This window comes from Phyllostomus hastatus, unplaced genomic scaffold (assembly GCF_019186645.2).
Source record: "Phyllostomus hastatus isolate PE091 unplaced genomic scaffold, TTU_PhHast_1.1 phas_contig_159, whole genome shotgun sequence".
NCBI lineage: Eukaryota > Metazoa > Chordata > Mammalia > Chiroptera > Phyllostomidae > Phyllostomus > Phyllostomus hastatus.
The window spans coordinates 10193966-10217891 of record NW_025333640.1 but is presented as its reverse complement, the minus strand read 5'-3'; the positions used below and the strand labels follow the sequence as shown (position 1 = coordinate 10217891).

Below are 23926 nucleotides of genomic sequence, written 5' to 3'. Positions count from 1 at the left end.
TTCAAAGATAAACGTAAGAAAATTCTCACTGTGAAGGAGCTTACTCTCCAGTAGCAGCTTAAGAACTAATTTGCCACCATTACTTGTCCTCATTATTGTTTGGAATATATTTTATTTCCATACACACAGTAAGAACTTGGGGTATATACAATAGCCTCTTTGTTACCTTCCCTTTCTCTATTCTTTCTCCTCTTTTAATCTACCTCCACATTTCATTCATTTCCTGAGTTGCTTTACTCTCTCCTCCTACAAGTTCACAATTGCTCCTAATCACCACACAAATCAAATGAACAGACTGAATCAAACACCATGAAACTTTTCATCAATTACCTGCCTCACCTACCTGTCTCAATCTATACTGCAAACCAATTTAAATGGTGTCTCCCTTTACCTCCCAGAACATAGCAATTTATACTTCCACTTTTGTGGCTGTTTATTGCAGTGATTTTAACTAACCAGTCAGACTTTGTTCTGTTGCTGAGAAATTTGTTTATCCTCTCTACAAATATTAATCAGCAACCTTTCCATGACTCCATGAACCATGCAAGCTAGATTCTGCACAAAAATGCAAAGGAAGCCCAGTAGAAGCCATTGGATCAAGTAAAACTGAGATGAATATTTCACCCATTAAACATAAAGAGCAATTCAAGCAAAAATCTACATTAAGAATTTCCTCTAAAGTAAAACAGAAAAATGTACTTTTAGTCACCAATTTTCTAGTGCAGGAGAGCCCCTCTGTGATTGGGTCCACCAGCTGCACTGAAGTCGGGGAGCATAAACCACACCCATCCTGCGTTCTCTGTGAGTTCCGGTTTGGGTTCTTTTAAATCGGAATAAAAGCCTATCTTAATGCAGTAATAAAATCCCTCTGAATTTTTAACGATTTTTACCTAACCTTTTATTGTTACTTTGCCCACATCTAATTTGACAGCAATTTTTTAACAACTCAAACCTTTCTAACTACTTGAATTAGTTTTGACATGACCAAAAATTCCTTCTCTTTTCATAACTGTATTTCATCAGTTTAAGTGGTATTTAATTAAATTACATAATTACCATTTTTTAAAAACTAGCATAATCACATTTGGAAAGAAATGAACTCACTGCCTTTGAAGTAGTCATATAAGTTAACTATTGTGGACAAAAAATTCCAACTGTATTTGACATAGCCTGTATTCAGCATGGGTTCACCATACTATGAATGCAATTCAATACGTTTACAGAAGGAATGAAGAGTAATGGCTAATACATTAAACTGATTGAACAGAAATCAGTCCTTGCTGTCAAAAACCTTCTGTCTAAGGAGAGACAGGAAAAGCTCAGAGGCAATTCACTGTTATGTTGCCAAGGAGGCAAATTCCCCCCTCATCCAGGATCAGGTCTAGGTATGTCCCTCCTGGTCTTCTTCTCTACCCAGGGGTCCCAGTTGCCTGACCTTTGTCAGCAGGCTTACAGGTAGGTACCCATGGGTTTTGAGTGGCCAGTGCCTAGTGTGATGAGTCTGGGGAGGGTCAGCTGTAGTGTCTCTTCTCCTCTGCACCCTGGCCCTACAGACCATCTCCCTTCTTCACTGTTCAGTTGTCACATCTTTTCCCTCTCCCTCCCCGGGCCCAATCTCATGTAGTCTCTAAAGTGTAAAAAATTAAAAATCAGTCCTAAAATAAGCCTCTTGGTTTCTTTGAATATTTGCTTCTACTTTGGTGTGGCTGGAAAAGAAAATGTTTCCGGGGCAAAAATAGAAGATGGAAAACATGTTGAACATAACAAAACGAATGTTTCAATTTATAATCCTGCCATGCACAATTAAGCCTATATAGCTTAAAGGGACTCAAGTAAATCTGAGGTTTTAATACACAGATTGTTTATTTTCTATCCATTTATGAATTATAATTTCTATTCCTTTATGACTTATAAAATCTTTACATGAAGCTGTGTCCCAAAGTTCTGGGCATTCTATTCTTCCTCTGATGGTAATAGTAATATCTGGTCCCCTAACAAGGACAAGTAATGAGTTAGCACTTAAAGACCATTGAATTTAATTTCTTATCTCATTCAATACTAATGCAAGGTAAAAATATAATTTCGATTTTATAAGTAAAAGGCTTTTACTTACTTAATATCAAAGCAACAATTAGAATTCAGGTTTGCTCTCAAAACCATTAGCCTAATTTCCCTTAGCTGGAAAAATAGAGTTTTTTTCCCCTTGGTGAAAAAGTGACTACTGTCACTTTCATGAAACTACTTTAAAAAGGAAATGTAGTTTCTTCCTATCTGATTTTTATTAAATATGAAGGCTGACATCTCTTGTTATGATTTATTGTAAAATTTAAATTTAACCATCTTCAAAATGCACTGATTATTCAATGAGAATTGAATATACACAACAGGGACTAATCATTGAGTACAGAATGTTCAGTTCTTAATCAAACAAGAAAAGATCCATCGATCTAAGATTGTCATTGCTCAGTAAACCAAATATCCTAGAGCTTATCATCACTGTGGAGCTTCTCAAGAACAAACTTGGATTTTATGTATTGGTACTTGGAAAACCAAAAATAGTAAGCCCACAAATTAGTTAAAGTCAACATTTTTCTACAAGGTACGTGGCCATCAAAAAAAGATTTAAGTGCAGTTATAGTTCAACAATTGAGTGCTAAACAATTATAATATATTTACAGTTTCAAAAATGGACAAGTATCTTCTCTTAGATAGAGATCACTCAAAAAAAAAAGGAGAATAAGAAAGAACAACAAAAAAATCCAAACCCTGTTTCTTTGACAAATTACCATAGATCTTATCCCCCATCCACAGTATATAAAGAAGTTTATCAAGGCAGGGAAGGTAAATTCAATGATGTTACAACAGGGGATGGGAATATGGATCAATCCCAGCAACAACTTTCACTTGAAGTCAGCACATCTCCATTTTCCAAGTAATTGGCACCACCTAAGGGGAAAAACCACAATCACTTGTTTGAAATAATAGCAACATGCACAATTGCTGATGGCCAGGGCTTCCCTGGATTGAGTTTAGTACACAAGAGAAGCAGCAAATGAGAGGTTGGAGACAGTTCCAAAAGAGGCATTACCCAGACCAGTCGTATGCGCAGGAAGCAGCCTATTAGTGAGGCAGATTAGAGGAAAGATACTCTGTATCAAAAACAGCCGTGCAACAGCCAATCCTTATTGGATGCAGACAAATAAAAGGCTAAACTGATTCAATTAAACACAAATTTTGCATCATTGGGTGAATAATGGGTAAGAATAATTCACCCTATTCAAAGATGAATAATAATAACTTTTTAAAGGAAGTAGCACAGAAAAATACTATGAGAAAAAAGAAGAAAGGACCAGAAAAAATGAAGAAAACTCACCAAAACAATGTTGCTACACATGGTTAGAAATTTTTTGAAAATATTAATGAAGTCATTGAGTCTATAAAATAATATGAAGTGCTGAACTTTATGAGATTAGGCAAAACATCAAAAAAGGCAAGTAGGTGAAAAATATATAATGAAGAAGAAACAGATACCATCACTGAAGCGAAGGTCAGACTAAAAGCAACACAGAGGACAGTATCCCATCTCCTTTGCACCTCTAATGTCAGAAAAGAAAAAAAATCTTTCAAACTGGTTATAAAATTATCATAATATTAATAGCAAATTTTGGCCAAGATAGCACAACAAGATTTCAAAAATGCAGACATATTTTACTTGTATACCAAGATTAAAAATATATTAGAAGACTATACAGTTAAAAAATAATAAAAGATTTTCAAAGACTAATACACCAAAATAAGTGCAGCTGTCATGGATGTGTTTCAGTATTGAACTATGTAACATAACATATTAATGTAGTTCACCTTAATAACACATTTGAAAGGTTACAGTCACCTTCATAGGTAATATAAAGGCATTTTGTCTAACTGAAGGTAGTAGGTAATTCAGTTAGACAAAAGACAATACAAGATATAAAAACTGGAAAGGAGGAGGAAAAGTTTCCATTAATTTCAAATAATATCACCATATACCTACCTGTACAACACAGGGAACCTGCTGAAAAACTACTATAAACACTAAGAAATTGAGTGAGTTGCCTGGGTAAAATGTTTGTGTGGGTGTGGGGTGGTATGGGGGTAAATATATAGAAAGTAATAGCCTTTACATATACAAATAACAACCCCAAAAGAAGACACCATTCACAATAGCAGGGAAAAAACAAACTAGGAATAAACATAAAACATGTCCTAGACTTCATGAAGAGCAGTGATCATGCTACTGAGGCACACACAAAAAAGCATGAACACATGAAAATTCATAAAGAAGATAATTCTCCCTGGGTATCCTCATAAATTTAATGCAATCCCAATAGTGGTAACATGAAATTTGGAGTGAGTGGGAGCCAGACGAAGTGCTTCTAGTTCATAAGGCAAAACAGATAAATAGAATAACAAGCTTTAATTAATAAGCATTTTCCACTTTCTCCATAGTTGTCTGAAAATACAAAAACTTCATAGGGTGTTTAATTCATACTCCTAAAATACTTTATTTGCCTCCCAAAAAGACAGTTCAACCTCATTTTACAAGTAGACTCTTTCTCCCTTTCTCCATCTCTCTATAAACTATCATGATAGGTTGTACAAATGGTTTTGTTAGAAATAAATTCAGCCTTATAAAATGTACTCATTAGAAATCCTTTTTATGCCAACAATGGTCCTAAAATATTTTATATACCTTCCCATTGCTTTTCTGAGACAGTTTTATTAGAGACCTCTTCTAACTTTTGAGCATGCAAAGTACCTCCAAGTGTAGTTGAATTTGTATCTGAAATGTGACAGGAGCCTTTTTACAGCACACCATGTACCTTCAGGTACACAAGGAAATATCTGAAGTTGTTCCTATGGGCATTTTTCCCCTGCAATATTTAGCCTAGGTGACATAAAAATAACCATTTTAATTCAACATGCCCAGAATTGATCTTCCAAAGAAAATATTAAAATGACTCTAAACTCATTCAGAAACTCAAAGATAAACAGAAACAGCTGCTAAATGTCTCACCAGCCAGTCTGAGATTCATTTCAATTACCCAACAAAAAGTACCTCAGGTGTAACAGAGCATTTCCAAGTTACATTTTATGTCCATTAGACATAAGCCTAGCGACAAGTCTGAATCCCTCCCAGTAGTTACTTCCTTTATGTCTGATGACATTTTCCTAATTCCCTGTTTAATTTTATGTTAGTTTTTATAGATAGTTGTAAAGTGAGCAAGATATAACAATTTACACAGCATTCAGTATCTGTATTAAGGTCAATGTGACTTCCTATTGAAACCTTTTTCCAATATTGAGGTTGTTTTCAAAGTTTTATATTTTCTAGTTGCTATCTTTTTCGGACAAGAAAAATAAAATATAATACAATTACTCTAATGCTTCTGGTGTGTAAATTTATATAAAGCAGGTCAGCTTGCCCCCAAGTCAAAATTGTATAGAAAGTTACAAAAAAACCTTCTATACAATTCTTAAGCCCTTCACGCATACCTCAATGACAGTACCATAGAAAGCCTGGGAGTATATACACACATCAAGGATTTGATTTTTACCTTCTACATCAAGGTCAACAACCAATGATAGACAAGGCCCACAACTCCCTCCTCCTCCCCAAACTGTGAGAGCGACAGTTGAGGATACACTCCTTCCCTCCTCCACCCCGCACCCACATACATGCACAAACTTGCCTGTTGTCATAAGACCTGACCCCTCCCATAGAGGTCAACACGTGGCTATACAATAACCACTCTATATAGTCCCCAACATAACAGGAACTGAAAGTTGTGCACTAACGGTGTCCATACGGCCACCATTCTTGAGCACCTAGTATGTGCCATGTAAGAGTGCTATGTGCATTATGTAACTTAGTGCTTACAACCACCTTATGGAGGAGACACATGTCTACATCTTTTCAGAAGATGAAAGTGAGATGCAAAAAAAAAGAAAAAGAAAGAAAGAAAGTGAGATGTATAAAAGTCAGTAACTTCCCCAATTTAAACCCTGGTCCAAAGTGTTCTTTCCATTATTCCACATCATGAAAGTATATCAACTTCTCCTCAAGATAAAAAATAACATGTAAATGCCATTATGAATTTTAAAAGTGCTCCAATTTCTTTCTTTGGATGCAATTCCTTTGTACTGAATATTGCTAAAAAAAAATAATAATTGACTATGAACTGAAGCTTTGAAAACCCTTCACTTCCCTAAAGTTTTCATCATAATGGTATTCAGCTGAGTAGTTTTGACTGCTGTGCTTATTTCAAAATGCACCCTTGGTGCTCCTAAATACTCACAGCCTCACTGTTAAAAAAAAAAAGGTTTTTTTAATGTGGATTCTTTGGCTGGAAGGTAGAAACCCAACTGTCTAGCGCGGAGGAAAGGGGAAATTGGACAGCGCGCTCAGGTGCACGACCGTGAAAAAGGGAAATGAGTGAGCCTCGGGGAGGCCTGGAAACAGGCCCCAGAGGCTACCAGGACCCTTTCTCTGCATATCTTCCCCTGCCTCTGTCTGTGTCAGCTTTCTTCCCTCTGGCGGACTTTCCTTCCACCCTCAGGCTTTCATTTCCTGCTTTACCAACAGAAAGGTCATTTCGATCTGATGGACCACAAGGGAAGACTTCATTAGACTGGCCTGAGTCGTGTTCCCGCTCCTGCCACTAGGAAGGTGGTATGATTGACAGCCCAACTCAGGAGCAAAGCAGAATCCCGTTTGCAAATTTCCCTAAAGGACAGAAGTGTGGTTCCGTTACAGAAAGCTAGTTTTTTAAAGCTTTTCATTTTTTAAATTTTGTCGTTGACCATATTATTCCCCATTTTTCCCCCTTTTGCCTGCCTGCACTCATTCCCCACCCTCCCTTCCCACCGTTGTCTGTGTCTATGAATTATGCATATGTGTTCTTTGGCTAATCCCTTCACCGTCTCTCATAAACAAAAGTTTTTTAAAAAACTTTTACTTATTTTTAGCAGATGGTGAATCCAGAAATTTAAGCAATTAGATACAAAATCGGGAGACATATGGAAATAATGGTAAAAAGCAAACACTTTTCCTCTAATGCACCTTCTAAACTGTAGAATAATGAATGAAGGAAAATGAGGGAATATGTCCTTAACCATAGTATTTTACCTAAAGAAGTACTATTAAAATGTTTACATGCATCCTTCCCTTCCCAAGACTTAATGTTCCAAATGAACCAAAAAGTGATGCATCTGTTCTTCTGTTCCAGGCTCCCCACTAATCACTGTTTTAGAATCATTGTTTTTAAGACTGCTTAGAGTTGCTGCAATATAAACACTGCATCATAAAAGTAGTGATCATCTGAGCAATGTCCCCTCTGGAGCCCTGCTATTCCCCATCCAGACCTCTTGAAGCTCATTAAGTGCAAACTAGATTGGGCACGGTATCTTCCATACTACACAACACAGACTTTCTTACTTTGGAAAAAAAATCCTATGCAAATAGCTCAAGAAGCCAGAGCTTTTCCCTGAGATTAAAAACTACCATATTTTCATTAAAGACTGTAGGTACATTGCCCAACGTCTGTGTTTAGTATATGCTGATCAACAAATAGAAAAGGAAGTCAGGAAAGGTCAAAATAAACTTTTCTTTTCTCCTGATCTCAAAGAATAATCTGAAAACCCAAGTTCGTGAGAGTAAAGCAAAGCAATGATGTGTGTGGCTTCAACTTCTCACTGTTACCGATTTGTAGAAGTCAGGCCAAAAGGTGCAGATGTATTACATCTAGCTGGGAAAGAGTGTAATGACAGATGTGGCCCTTTTCAGTATTTACAATCCAAAGCTTTTTAGGTTAACAATTAATATTTTTTAATTTCTAGATAAATGGTAAAGTAGTTGTTTACCTAGTCTTAAGATGTTTTTCAAAGTAGGGTGATGAGAACTGAGTGCAGGATGAGAGGGTATTTAGGGCAAAAGGAGTTGGAGGAGTCCTTAGGACTTAGGACTTGAAGGAGATGAGGGAGTTGGCCATGTGTCTGGAAGGGAATCCCAGACAGAGGGAACAGTCAGTACAAATGCCCTGAGGTGGGGGAATAACTGGCATGTTGGAGGAACAGAGAAGATCACATAATAGCTTGAGCAGAGAAAGGGGTATAAAGTAGGAAATAAAATTAGAGAGACAGCAGATTTTGCAAATGAATGCATTAATACATTTTTTGAGAATTTAGATCATATCCATATAGTATATTATGCTTCATCTTATACCTGATAATGTCTCCTTATTATCCTCCTGATAATCAATTTCCTACTAAAAGTAATTTCATATTCTGTGTGACCAGTATAATTGTATGATTCCATTCAATTTAACATTCTCTATGTCTAAATTCCAGTGTGTGGCTGATAATGAAAGTGATTTAAAAAATAAAGCAAGCATTCAATTATTTAGTCAATTTGAACTACATTATGGAAAAAAATGCTTTGTGCTCAATCATGGGTAAGATAACATTGCTTTAAAATATTTATGTTGTCAAAATAAGACACATTATTTATAAATCTAAGACATTTCTCCAAGAAGTGAATATTTAAGTATGACAATGCCATAGACATTTTTTAGAATATCATCACATTATACTAGCAAGAAATCTTTTAAAAATATGAACCACATCTTTTAGAATAAATATAGGATTTGATAAATGCCACAATAGATGTGCTTTCCAAAGGAACAAGGTTCCCACACTGTTACCTAAGCATGCCTCTCTAGGGCAGCGATTTTCAACCCTTTGCATCTCATGCACACATAAGCTAATTAGTAGTATTCTGCAGCACACACAAAATATATTTTTGCCTATTGACAAAAAATAGGTATATTTTGATTCAGTCACACCAGACAACTCTTGTGTTGGGTGTTGTCATATTTTTATCTGACGATCTAAAAGAAAAGAAGTCAGCGCCCTGACTAAAGAGTCAGGTATTGCATGTTTTAGAAATTCTTGTGGAACACCATCTGAAAATTGCTGCTCCAAGGTGTCAGGATGACACTACTGAAATAGGCACTGTTATTGTAAGACTGAAAAAAAATGAAGATGTGCATGGTGATATCTGTGGTATGGAAACCAAAATAACTCTCTACAATTAGAAACAACTGATTTGGTGTGCTTACAGTGAAAAGCAAGTTAGCCCTGAGGTTGTACAAAGCACCATTACATTGGGAAGGCCATATAATGCTTACATAAGTGGTAATATAAGTATAGTTGAAACAAGAGGTGATCATATCAACTACTCAACAAAATTTTTTTGAATGTCTCTAGCAGCTGAAGATATAATAATGAGTAAAATAGTCATGGAAATTATAGCGTAGTGAGATAAGACAAACACTTTACAAATCATAATGCAAACACACAAATAAATTGTTTAATTGCAATTGTCCTAAGTCTCCACTTCAAAGAAAGCTCCACATGCTCAGAACTTTGAAGTGGTCACACATCATGACTCCAGCATGGTGAACAACACCAAGCATCTCGTAAGCACTCACTGTTTATTTGTTGACTCGATGAGTTATGTGAAAGAGAAGTATGTGATGACAACAAAAGAGTATAAAGTAGAAGTTCTAACCAAATCTAGGGCCTCAGTTGTAATGGTGAAGCTGAAATCTGGAAAATAAAGAGGAAAAAAGAGAGGAAGGAAGGGTAGGGGGAAATAGGGATGGGAGAATTTCTTTAGAGAGAAAAATTTATGGCAGTCAGCCCTGGGGAGAGAAATTTGGTGCTTCCTAGGGAATTAAAAATAGCCCAGGATGGGGAAAGGGTTAGGGACAGGAGAAGGTAATTGAGAGACACATAATCAAAGGCCAGATAACAGACAGCCTTGGAAACTTTCATGGAGGAATTGAAACTTTACCCTAACAGCAACAGAAAAATCACTGAAGGATTTTAAATGGAGGCATGAATACTCAGATTTATGTTTTAAGTGACCATAATGACAATATGAAGTAATGAATTATGGGATTCTATAGTTCTTTTAACACTGAATTTAGCATTAAAAAATTTGAACATAAGTTCTTGAATTTGACTTGTATATAAAGAAAAACTTCTGATGGGAATAACTTTAAGAATTAGGAGTACATAGTCTATAGAAGACATGAACTTTGATTCATTGGAGATTGTGGTAGGCTTCATATCATACTTGCATACTTCTGATGTTTTGATCCAAAACATTAATAAATACCCCATCAAGTTAAAATTGATACCATCAGTAGTCCTGAACTCTTTTAGAGAAACTGGGTATTGTTTCAATAATTGAATTGCCTTCCCCTTGGACTTCCATTCAGTCTAATTATTATTTGTTTACTGGTCTTGCATGAGGTGGCATTTCTCTTAGCAAAAGAAATTGGAAGCAGGTATAAGTTAAGACATAAACATTTCTCTTTCTTCCTTTCAGTGTTATACTTTAAAACAATCTATGCATCTGTATTAGTCACGGTTCTCCAGAGAATTAGAGCCAACAAATTGTGTACAAAGAGATTTATTTTAGTGAATCAGCTCACAGAATTGAGAAGGGTTTGTAAGTCGAAAACCTGTAAGGTAGACCAGCAGGTTGAAGACCCAAAGAAAAGCTGCAGCTCCAGTCCAGGCAGACCGCTGACAGAATTCCTTCTTGCTTTGGGAGGGGTTAGTCTTTGTTCTATCAAGTCCTTGAACTAGTTAGATGAGATCTATCCCCATTATGTAGGGTAATCTGCTTTACTTAAAATCCACCAATTTAAATGTTAATCTCATTCAAAAAAAAAAAAAACACCCTTATAGAAACATCCAGAATAATGTTTGACCAAATATCTAGACACTGTAGTGAGGCTGACATATAAAACTAACCATTATAGTAGCTAACTCTTTTTAATCTTTTTCTTAAAATGAAATAGCTAAAAATCTAGCCTATGTGAAGCTTGGATTTTTGTTTTGATAATATGCCCTTTTATAGCAAGGCGTCTGTTAAATATAAAACCATGATTAAGTGTGTGTCTAAGTAGGTAGTTATGATAACATATAACCAATTAATTTTTGTTACTATATATAAGTACAGCATTTTAACACATACCTCAGGAGTAATATTTCCTGTGTCCACATCACTAATCAATTATTTTCTCTACCTAATAAAAAATTAATGTAGAGAAAATTAGAATACAACTATGATTTTTAAGGATAGCTTTACTGAAAATTTCAGAATCTAGATGTAACTTCAACTATGGATATATCTGTGTTCCTTAATTTATTAATCTATTTTAGAAATTCCACTTTTTATCATTTACATTTTTAATTGACATTTAAATTCTAATGTTAGTTCTTCAAATGATTTCACAAGAGTGTCAAAACAAATATCTAAATAAATAAGATGTCTAGGCATTAAATTTCAGTTCATTGTAATACTTATGATAAAAAATTACTAGAATAAAAATAATGCCAAAATGTCTATGGCAATTAGATTTTTATGTTAGTATTTTGGTTCTATACTTTTATGAATGTGGGTTTTTTAATATGGTTTCCTTCTTGTTTACCCATTTATAATAAATAGAAAATATTCATTTTGAGACTTGAGGTTTTTAAGATGTTCTTGAATCTTACTGATAAGTCCTTTTTTGCATGAATTTTTGGGTTTTTTTTCACAATTTAAACTTCCTCTCTTTAGGTTTGGATGTGTGGAGGAGAAATGTTCGATGTTCCATGTTCTAGAGTTGGCCATATCTACAGGAAGTACGTCCCTTATAAAGTTCCATCCGGGACCAGCCTGGCAAGAGTGAGTAACTGGGGATCTGGGCAAACTTGGGGCTGGATAAGGCTTTTTGCAGGCAGAGGAAGGAGCTTCACATGTGATATAATTTAAGACACAGTCTGACAGAAACACCTCACTGAAATAAAACTTCCACCACTTGTCATTCCATTCCTAAGCTTTAGCGTATCGAGTTTCTGTGTTTCTCAGCATTTTATTGCCATTCCTTAAGGATATATTAGCTATTATGCTAATTCTTGTTGCTAATCGTTTCAAAGCACTTTCATATACAGTTTATTTAATCTTCACGATTACTTTCCGAGATTGGTATTCTTATCTTTATGTTGTAGATGAGAAAACTGAATCTTAGCGAAGTAGTTTGTTCCACTCTAGTGAAGGATAAATAGCAGAGGAGGAGTTTGAGCTCAGGCCTTTGGAATGAAGGTCCAGTACTTGCCTCCTCCCACTGGAGCAGAACAGGAGACTTCATAAGTCAGGGGGAGAGAGGGGTAATAGGAAATGGGGAAGGGTGAATGCCTGACTCTACCTTCTTCTCACTTGTGACTAGGACCAGCTCCACCTAAAGTTTTACCCCAGCCTCAAACCTCCAAAACTGGCCAGGTCCAACTTTCTTTTTCAGGTATTGTTTTGAAAAATCCTTTGTCTTAGATCAAAGGCAAGGATGATTTTTCTCTCCAGCCTTTCAGAAGGTTTTCATACATGTCTGGGAGGACACAGTCACAGGCCTTCTGAAAACAATCCTGACCACTTCTGTGGTCCATGTTACTTTCTTCATAGCTGCATTAGTTTTATTCACCATAGTAGCACCTGCTACTGCTCAGATGCCAAATCTACTAAAGGGGTATTTCTCCACACCCAGTTTGCACAATGCTGCCCTAGGAATCAAATCCAGATTTACTCATTTTGATTCCTTTACTAGTTAGGCTGCAGTATATAAATACCTGAGTCTTTTTTATAAAGCTCAATAAGCTCTCATAGCAAGCTTTTAAAATACATATACTAGTTCATCAGGATTCATTAGAATATCAACCACACAAAGGCAGAGCTTTTTCACTGTTTTTTCCTACAGCAGTCCCCCCCTTATCCATGGTTTCACTTTCCAATGTTTCAGTTACTCATGATCAACCATAGTTGGAAAATATTAAATGGAAAATTCCAGAAACAAACAATTTATAAGTTCTAAATTGCTCATCGCCATAAGTAGAGTGATGAAATCTTGTGCAGTCCATTTTATCTACACTGTATATGCTAACCTACCCTCACACTCACCCAACCCCACCCAACACCCCACCCTGGGTTACTCGCTTGGTAGCTGCCTTCGTTACCAGGTCTATGTTACAGCACCACAGTGCCTGTGTTCAAGTAGCCATCAGTTTACTCAACAATGGCACCAAACTGCAATTTGGGTGTGCCAAAGAAGAGCCATAAAGTATATGTACATATAGGGAAAAACATAATATACATAGGGTTTTGTACCATCCATGATTCTGGACATCCCCCACGAATAAAGGAGACTATTGTACTGTGCTCCCAGCACATAGCGCAAGGCTTGGTAGACACTCAACAAATATTTGTTGACAGAATTTACTAATCAGGAAAACTACAACTAGAAACACTTATTAAAACTTAAACATTTTAATTAAGTATAATAAAATTGACATTTATAGTGAGTGTTTTGGGGGAAGTAGGGTTTTTCCTTACTCCCATTCTGAGATTTCTTACCAAAAGTGTCTATTTTTCTTTAGCCACGCCCATAATCTCTTTCGCAGCGGTTTGAGTTAACAGTGATGAAGTCATAGTGCATACTCCTTGAAGGGAAAAAGTCATATTATTCTTCCCCCCTTAACATATTAATCAGACGTTAACAATGTACTCCATTAAGTAGCTGTAGAAATATATTATTTCAAGAAAAGAATCCAAACACAAAATTATAAGGTGATTAAAGAGCTGTGTCTTTGGTAAGAAAACACGGTTTGATATAGTCAGAAGACTTGATACATGTGAATGTGAGAACTCATTCAGGAAAACAACAAGAATTTACAAAAAGGTAAACAATTGAAGAGCCTTGAGCACATATCACAAATCAGCCATGTAAATTATGTCATAAATCATAGCAGTTAAAGATGTCCCAAAGATAATGACACTCTGTCACTTATCCCTGTCGTTCACTCATGTGTTCTCCAGCATGCACCCAGGCCGAATCACTCGTTTGCAACACGGGCGGTGTGTGCCTGGCTCAGTCACAAGCAGAGTAAAACTGAGCAGCTGGGGGTGGGGGGAGTTGTGCTGATCCAAAGGGCCTATTTTCAAATAATGAAACTATTCATATATTTTTGAGAAAGAAATTACGTACTGTGTCAAATATAGGGAAGCTAGGGCTGACACATAAAATTTCCTGCAAATAGCAAGCATTCATTCAAATAAAAAAGTCAATAATTCTGAATTTTAATCTTTTCCACTTAAATTTTACTTGAGGACTCATTTTTTTTTCTAAACAACTACAGCAATTAGGAAGTCACAAATATTGAAGCTCAGCCGTCACTCTAAGGAAACTTTTATGATTTTTTAAATTAAAAAGTACATGAAAGTGAAAAATTATTCTGATATTTTGTGAGAGATCTCAATTACCAGTTCCACCCTACATGATTACTAAATCATCAAAAATGATGAGAGGCTTTAAAAATACTTCAAATGCAGGGCCTTGTCTACTCAATATATAGTTCATCTTTCCAGCCTCATTAGGAAATGTAGGCAAAGCTGAAGAATTAACTCCAAAAGATTGTTTTCTTATTTTAAAAAGCTTGTTAATTCTTCAAAACTGTGCACCTTTCATTTATGCACCTGTGTAAATTGAGGATTCCAGCAGAATTCCAAAACGTGCAAACACACACACACACGTGTATGTGTTTTGAACAGCTGACTCCTCTAAACAACTTACAGGTGTGTATCATTAAAAAAATTTCAAATAGTTAATTGTTCAGTGCCTTCTATTTGCTATTCTCAATGCTATGCAGTGCCTAGCATTGCAGTCTGGTTGGAAGAGAAGGTATTCACACATGAAACCATTAGAGGACAATACCAGACAATAAATAATTGTCCACTATATTGTAAATATATGGATCTGTGTAGGGAAGAGGAGAGGGAACAGTACCGAGCTGATGGATGGAAAGAGGGCCTTCAACAAGGTTCATACAATAGTGGTTCCCAAACTCATGACCTATGACCAGAGCCAGTTCCTGGCCCACTTTTCATCCAGCCCCAGGGAACTGAAAAAATATAAATCATAAAGCTAAATCTATTCCACTTAATAACATCTTTTTTAACATGATGACTATAGGTTTTTTCTTCTTTACTGAAGAACACAAGATAGAGAGGCTTGATGAGAGGCTTTAAAAATACTTCAAATGCAGGGCCTTGTCTACTCAATATATAGTTCATCTTTCCAGCCTCATTAGGAAATGTAGGCAAAGCTGAAGAATTAACTCCAAAAGATTGTTTTCTTATTTTACAAAGCTTGTTTAATTCTTCAAAACTGTGCACCTTTCCTTTATGCACCTGTGTAAATTGAGGATTCCAGCAGAATTCCAAAACGTGCAAACACACACACACACGTGTATGTGTTTTGAACAGCTGACTCCTCAGCTGTTTTTATTTACGTCCTATCTGGCAAAAGTGAAAATTAACATCCTTATGTCAATTCCCACAAAACACAAAAATCTGAGACTCGGTGGTAGGTGACTTACGATTCACCTTCGTCTTGGAATCAGAGTATTCACCATCATGCATAAAACTGCCTGTTATTTCTGAGTCAGCTGGGGGCCAGCATCAGCACAGTCATGGTACCTTATCACCAGGAACAAACAGCCAGTCTCTGAGGGAAGGGGTACTCACCCCTCAAGCTGTAGGGAGACCAGAAAGTCCCCAGGACCGTAATGACAGTCATCCCTTCCTTGGGATGATGGACTGACTGCTCTTCATCACAGAAGAGTCAGCAGCTACTCAGTAATGGCCTTTACATTGAGCCTTTTGCTGAGCGACACTTTACAAAACCAGAAGTGGCTGAGTGACAAGTGAGTGGAAGCTTCTTTAAAGAGACCCTTCATTTCACAGGTTGTGGCATGAATCAAGAACTCTGCTGAAAGAACAGTAATTACTGACTCCTCACAGACTACTCTGAATCCCATTGTATGGGGACAATTAAAGCCATTGGACTAGAGACAGATGGCTCTACCAGCAGGGACATGACAGAGGTGTTGAGCAGTCACCCCATGGCTAACCATACCAGCTAACTGAAGTACAATAGCAGTCCCCATGGGAGTGACTTGACCCATGGGAGTATCCCCAGGAGGGTCTCATGTCAGCCGAGGACAGCCCTGCAGACTGTGAGTGAGGCAGTCCTGGGAGCTCACACAACTGTCCTCCCTAGCTCCAAGGGGAGGGAGGACTGCATAGGAGACAAAACTGGACCCAGCTTCACCCTAAGAGTGTAAGGGACACCAGAGAATGCAAACCAGGGGACTGTATTATCCTGTGTTTTGCCACTGACACCAAATGTGGTATTGATAACATTTAATGTTCTAAAATTTCATCTTGCATTTTATGGCAGCTGGTATCTAAGCTTCAGGATAATAGCTATAAAACCAAAGAAGTCAAATCCCTTAAGAATTCAGTTGTACAGGATGACCTAGAGTGCTTGAAAAGGTAACTCACTTTAAAAGGGAGAGAGGTTAAATGCTAAGCAAGTAGAGCTGGGACTGTAAACTGAGGCCTGGCTGCCCAAGGCTCAACCCACCTGCCGTGTTGTTCTATATAGGAAGGTTTGGAATAAACAGGAGCAGCTGGGGCTCCTGCATGAGGCAAGCCCCAGGTAGGAAGGAGAAGGCACAGAGAGTGACAAAGGTTGTGTTTGGGACCTCTGGAGTTAAACTGGACCATGTGTTGGAGATCCATCCTGGGGAACCCTGTATGCAGACCAAGGTGCGTACCTTTTGCTAATTGAATGTAGTGAGAGACTCGTGGTTTTTGAACAGGAAGTGCCAGGGTAGAAACAGAGAGGGTAAAACAGGAAGATCAACCAACAAGTCAGTACTAAATGGGAGGAAGACTAAATTAAGTAACATTCTGAATGCAAGAAACATTTGTAAACAAAACTTCCTAGAGCATTTTTATTGACTTGTAGTCTTTTGCAAGAAGAAAGATGTCAAATGTGACCATGAGGTTTTCATGGCAGTGTCAAAGTACATAGGATCAGGACGAATATAGGTGTGTGAGGGAGGGAGAGGGGAAGACAGGGAGACTGGTTTTGGATAGAGTAGGCTGCAAATGACAGCTTTACGTGGCATCAGGGAGAGCCAGACCTGGGGAATGTGTGCAGGCTTCCCGTCTAGAATTTTGAAAGCCCACAAAAAATCAGATTTTGCCAGATTTTCTTTACCAATAAAATTCATTTCTGAAGAAAATATTATGCCAAGCACTGTGCCAGGCCCTGGAAATATAAATGATGAACAAAAAATAAACACAAGCCTTAAATTCTTATAACTAATGACTGACTATGACAGAAAGGTAAAGTCCAGCAATCTCTATATGACAATCCAAACATCATGAGCTTGAGAGGCAGGTTAAACAAAAATAATCCAGCTCACTATGAAATTAGATTGCATCTCATATAGTTTACTTGTTTATAAAGTATTTTATGGAGTTTATAATGTTCTCATTGGGATTATGATTTAACAGAAGAGGAAGTATATCTCATAGCTAACATACAGCATTTTTAATGTGTACAGTAATATCCATCCTATTTTCCAGATTATATTTAATGATCCTGTAAGCTACAGTGTGATCTGTGTACAAGTTGCAAATGGTTTTGACTTTATATAATTACTTAGGGTTTCTTGTCAGGAAGCAATGATCTTTGAAGATTTCCTATGGTTATTATCCTGCATGGACGCCAAGGTTACATCTGAGGTCTGAGGGAGAAGGGTGGTTTTGCCTCTGTCGGCTGTGAGATTACTTCTTCCAAAGTGCCTTTCTTCGTGTTATGTCCCTGGAGGCATCCAGCCCTATTGACTCCATGGATTAGCTCAGAGTCTTGAAATTGGGAAGAGTGGAAGAAAGTGTAGACTACAAGTGGAAGAGGAGGAAGAGGAGGAGGGGTATTTCAGTGTCAAAGTCAGACCACCCCAAGCTGATTAATGAGTACTTCCTCATCGCTCACCGTGGAATCCGCTCTCCCTGCCTCACGTAGCTGAGATGGAAGAACACACTCGCTGACATATGCAGCTCTCCCTTGTTTCTGTCAGAAAAACATATCAGTTGAGGAAAAGCCTTAATAAGACCAAAATGACTAGTTTGATATCGGGAAATAAAATCACCAACGAGGCTATAAAATGCAGTGATGAATGGTAAATCTACATCCTACAAATTGACCTTTCTCCCTTGAAGACTGTAAATCAGTTTCCTCCCATAAAACTGCCCAGCAAATAAGAGCTGTAGCATAACAACCTTAGCCATCAACAGCAGCCAGCACGTCTTTCTGCGGCTCTTAAAACCATAGAGTTCAGATGCTTTATTGGAAACTATCATTGAGTTCAGGGACACAGCGGCCTATCACAGACTTCCTCCCCGAAAGCAGAAAATGATGAATTCTCAAAAGACTCAGTCTGCCTAAATGGCTAGAACTTCTGTACAGCAGCAATTCCTCTAATAACAATAACTATTTCTAATTATTTCTTACAACATGACAAAAAGGCTGCAGAGGAGAAAGCAACTTTGCTCCATTCTTCAGAGTTCTTTTGACTAGTCGAACAAATGAATCTACATAACATTAACAGGAGAAAATAACCAAATTTAATTCCATATGTTCATATGAACCTCACATACATGAGAAAGTCCAAGAGCCCACATACATGAGTGGCTCATGTCAGAAAGGGAAAATAAGGTATGGATGTCATGCTGAGCTAAAGATGAGGTAAGGCACCTTGTGGGCTTCAGAGGAGAGTAGGGTCGTGTTCAGGATGAAAAGAAGAGCAGACATTCAATAATTTGAAGTTTGCCCCGCCCTACTGATTGGTCATAGGAGGTTATGTCTAGTGATAATTCATTATGGACAGGGCCCCTGATTCAAATCCTTCAAAAAAGAGGTAAAAGTTTCTCAGGAGCTTACAGAGTCTCAATTGCCTTCAGCTCAAAATAATTCACATGCCAAGGTCACACATCTTGAGGAGACCTATTCTGAACTCCTTTAAGAGAAATAAGACTGTTCAATACTGTGACAAGAACGAAAGATGATTCACATACTGCAATCACGTGGTTATTTCTCTTCCCTCTTGGCCACATTTAAAAATATAATATCATCTAATTAGATGGAACTTTTTACTTAAGAAATTCAAACATCTTCCATAAATAATATTTCATTATTCTTCATGAGAGTCTCCCTGAAAATCAATCATGTTTATTATGTGACAACTGATGCGGACCCTGGTTCCTGGGGTCCACCACATTGTGGATGAGGCAAGAGAAATTCACACGGACTACCGAGTCCTGTGGAGGAAAAGGGTGAGCATGGCTTTTCTCTCAAGAGGAGAAAAAGCCTCGGCCCTGAAAGGCCTTTATTTCTTTTCTGGGCACATTACATAATGGTCCTCATTTACTATGCACACTTTCAATTTAGGTGGTTACCTTTTACAGAAAACAAAGGAGATGAAGCCACTAATCACATCACAGAAAAAGGATATTTGCAAATGCAAAGGGAAAAGTGGTTGAACTAGTTACACTCCATACTGGGGAGATTTAGCTCAGATTTTAGAAAGTTACAGTAAGCACTTGTGTCTCAGTTAAGGGTGAGGGAGTTTTAGCAAAAGCAAGTCTCATAGCAGTCTAGGTACAATGCAGGCCTGATTCCCCACGGAAAAACCTATCTGTGGGCGTGGGTCCTGTGCATCTCTGAGTGGAAGCTGGGCCCACACCACGCAGAATGGTCTCCTATAGACAACAATGATTTAATAAATCATTCAGATATGAGTCCATTGCATCCTATAAAGATCAAGTTTATCTCTAACCCCATCAAAGGTTCAGGCTGGAGAAATTCTTCAATAGATGTATATCAAGTGCCTACTATGTGTTAAACAGAAATACATAGAGCAGCGATTTTCAACTAGTGTGTCACAAAAACTTTTACAACATGCAATACCTGACTATGTGTCAGGGGCACTGACCTCTTTTCCTTTAAATTGTCAAATTTAAAAAAAAATTATAACAGCCAACTTAATAATAGCCATATGGTGTGACTGAATCAAAATTATGCCTATATTTTTTGTCAGATTGCAAAAAAAAATTTATTTTGGCTATGTCACAGAATTCTAGTAATTAGTTTATGTGTGCCATGAGCTGGAAAAGGTGGAAAATTGCTGGCAGAGAGCATGTTATACATGCTTAACCAACAACATTGGGACTTTCTAATTGTATCAGGCCATCCCTTTGTCATGGAATGTCGCCTCACCACCCAAGGATGTTCCCCACATTAGAGATGTCTCAGTACACAGCATTGGCAAAGCACGTGTACTCACTCACCCTGTAATGATTTCCCTTTTTGAATACTGGGTATTTTATGTTTGTTTTGCATGTGAGGAAAATAAGGCAAAGAAAAACTGTTCTCTCTGCCAAGAGGTCTAGAGAGAAGAGACGGAAAAACAGGGAACACAAATTTATTTCCCAATACTTGACCCTCATTTGCTCCCTTAATTTCTCAGTAGCATTAGAATGTTTGTTAAGTATGTATCCATATGTTTTTGTCTGTTTGCTTAACAAATAACAATACAATCACACATTGTCTTTAAATTTTTTGAACATTATAGAGGTAAAGCATAGAATTTTCACACTAAACATAAGAACTGAAAAAGAATGTGAAACAACAAATCACTGACAGGTCCGGTCTCTTGCCATTTGGAAACATCATTAAAAAATGTGAGGTTAAGACAGCATTACTTTAAAACTCAGCAATTTCCTATAAAACTTCTCAAAACTAATTCTATTCAGTAGTTTGGTGGTCTCCTATTTATTTGCTTTTTCACTCCCCAAACTCCCACAGATGATATCTTTTCCCCAGTATTGAAGCCTTTTGCTCAATATAATTGTTTTGAGTCTTCCTTGGTGTTTCAGCTCAACTATGACTTATGAATCAGTTTTCTGATGCTTTCTAGTGTGCAAAGCAGAAGTTGTAAATCAGCCAGGTAATTAACTCCCAAGCTATAGGGATAGTATTTAGCACTCTGTGTCTATCTAGAGAGGACCACCATTTCACATTATTTTTTTTGTTAAGCAATATTGGAAGATTTTCGTAGAGTAAATTTAATATTTAAATGATAATCCTACATGGTAATTAGTTGCCATGATTCATCATTATTTTCACTTTGCCATTCTTAATGAAATTTTTTCTTTTTTCTTAATTTTTTTTGTATTTTTTTCCATTACCATTTAGTCACCTTTCACCCCCCGCTCCCCAACAATCACCATACTATTGTCCATGCCTATGAGTCCTTTTTCCTTGTTGCTCAATCCCTCCACCCCTAATCTCCCCTCGCCTTTAGCTGTTATCCCGCTCTCTATCTATGACTCTGTCTTTATTTTGCTTGTTAGTTCAATTTGTTCATTAGATTCCACATATGAATAAATCATATGGTATTTGTTTTTCTCTGACTGGCTTATTTCACATAGCATAATATTCTCCAGGTCTACCCATATTGTCACAAAAGGTAAGATTTTCTTCTTTTTTACAGCCAAGTAATATTCCATTATGTAAATATCCCATAGTTGTTTTATCCACTCATCTACTGATGAACACTTGGGTTGTTTCCATATCTTGGTGATTGAAAATGACACTGCAGTGAACATAGGGGTGCTTACGTTCTTTCCAATTAGTGTTTTGGGACCCTTCAGATATATTTCCAGAAGTGGAATTGCTGGGTCAAAAGGCAGATCCATTTTTAATATTTTGAGATATCTCCATACTGCTTTCCACAGTGGCTGCACCAACCTGCATTCCCACCAACAATGCAAAAGGGTTCCCCTTTCTCCACATCCCCACCAGCACTTGTTTGTTGATTTAGTGATGGTAGCCATTCTGACAGGTGTAAGGTGATATCTCATTGTGGTTTTAATTTGCATTTCTCTGATGATTAGTGATGTTGAGCACCTTTTCATGTGTCTATTGACCACCTGTACATCCTCTTTGGAGAAGTGTCTATTCAGGCCCCTTCATTCTTAATGAAATTAAAATGGGATTCATGATTTCTTTCCTATGGTGCCTTTTCCAGTCTGCTTTTAGTTACTTTTTACCTGCCCAGAGCACCTTGGCACTTTATGTTGTATTCAGCATCTCTATACCTTTGTTTTATCAAAGCACTTAGGCAACAAACTACACAGTGAGTCTTATTTGTGGACTGGGGGGAATTATAATTGCATTCTTATCATTATTCTCATTAGAAGTGAACATTTCCCTGTAGTCAGGATCCTAGTGGAGCCTGGGAAAGGAAAAAAGTTTGCTTAGACAATAGGCCCCTGCTGCTATAAAACTAAGCTACTGAAAGTTAAGCAAGTTAAAATATTTTAGCATGCCATCATCTCAACCAAAAATGCAACCCTTGCATGAGAGAGCAGCGCTGGTCATTTTATACCTTTGCCTTTTGGGACTGCCACTGGATCAGAAAGCCACAGAAGCACCTGGAGAGGAGGGACTCATTTCAGAGAATTAGCATCTTACCAAGAGATATGTAAACACACACAGCGAGACTGTGCTTGAGGCCTCCACTACTTCATTTCCATTCTAATCACCCTTGATTCTAATAGTTTATTAGTTCCTGGCAAGAATCCCATTTTCAACTGTAATTCCAGCCCAAGTATATTTCCTTTTTGATGTCATTTAATGTTATTCTGTAAACTGAGAAATGGTCTAAAACCAAATGGCAGCTTTGTGGTGTCTGGATGCTTTCACAATTCTAATTCTGAAAATGGTTTATAAAAATAAAATGTCACCGATTGCCTAAATTTTGAACAGATATAATTTCAACCTAAGGACCCTGCATGAGTTATTAAAAACATAGGGATTTTTCTTCCAAACTGGCTCTACTAATGACAAATGGAATAAAGACTATGGCACCATTTGTTTCAATCACAGTTTCTTTGAATGCTTGCTGTGGATGGTCCTGTGAAAGAATAAAACAGTTAATATTCTCTTTGCCTGAAGGTTAGAAAATGCTGACTGTGATTTATTTAAAAAAAATAGACAATGTGTCAATAATAATCATCTACAAATAAGATCATACTTGTAAGGTGTGATAGCCGAGAATATCATTAGCTGGATTGCCAGTACTGGACACCCAGGTGTCCCTAGACATCCCCACAAGGCTTCCACCCACGTGCTGACATTCTCCTTTATCATCATTTGTCAGATGCAGTACCTACTCTGTACCACTTGTGATTGGCTTCTTCTGCTTGTGCTCCCACTTGCCTCAGTCTCTTGCCTATGAAGCCTTTGGAGAAGCCACATCCCCACACCCTTCAGTAGGAGCATCACCTTCTGGCTTGTGGTGCTATCTGGAGAAACCAGTCCTCAAAGTGCCAGAACTTCTCTGGGTCCTAGTTAGACTCAGACAGGATGTCCTAGGTGTGGGCCATACACCCTCACCTGAACACAAAAGACCTCTGTTTACATTGGGCCCCCTTCAATAATTCCAAGAGCTTCTGCTTGTCTCCAGGTTCTCAGAAAATCAGGAAACCAATCATGAAAAAGAATTCCATCATATTCTGATCCTCAGACTCAGCCAAATAATAATCTTAAGGATAAAAAGAAATGAAACAAGGCAAAACAAAACAAAAACCATACTTTCAATTTTGTCCTATCATCCTGTTTTTTTGCTTCTGAGGCTAAGTCATAAAAGGCATCACAGATTCCATCATGATTTTTGGATGGCTATCATGTCGTGACAACACTCAAGCAGCCTCATGTAGAGCCCCATGCAGGGAGAAGGGAGTCCTCCTACCAATACGGCAAGCACCAGTGTGCCAGACATGTGCGTGAGTCACATGGGGGACATCTTTCAGCCCCGTTCAAGGCTTAAGATGACTGCTTCCCCAACCAAAGTTTGACTGAAA

At 37.5% G+C, this 23926-nt stretch overlaps 1 protein-coding gene across 1 annotated transcript in view; it reads left to right on the top strand.

Annotated features, from left to right (window-relative positions):
* Window positions 1–23926, top strand: part of GALNTL6 (polypeptide N-acetylgalactosaminyltransferase like 6) — an 875194-nt gene that overhangs the window by 789802 nt on the left and 61466 nt on the right. The window contains exon 8 of the mRNA XM_045830767.1: window positions 11678–11785. Within this exon, the coding sequence (XP_045686723.1) occupies window positions 11678–11785 (108 nt within the window). The remainder of the gene's footprint in view (window positions 1–11677; window positions 11786–23926) is intronic.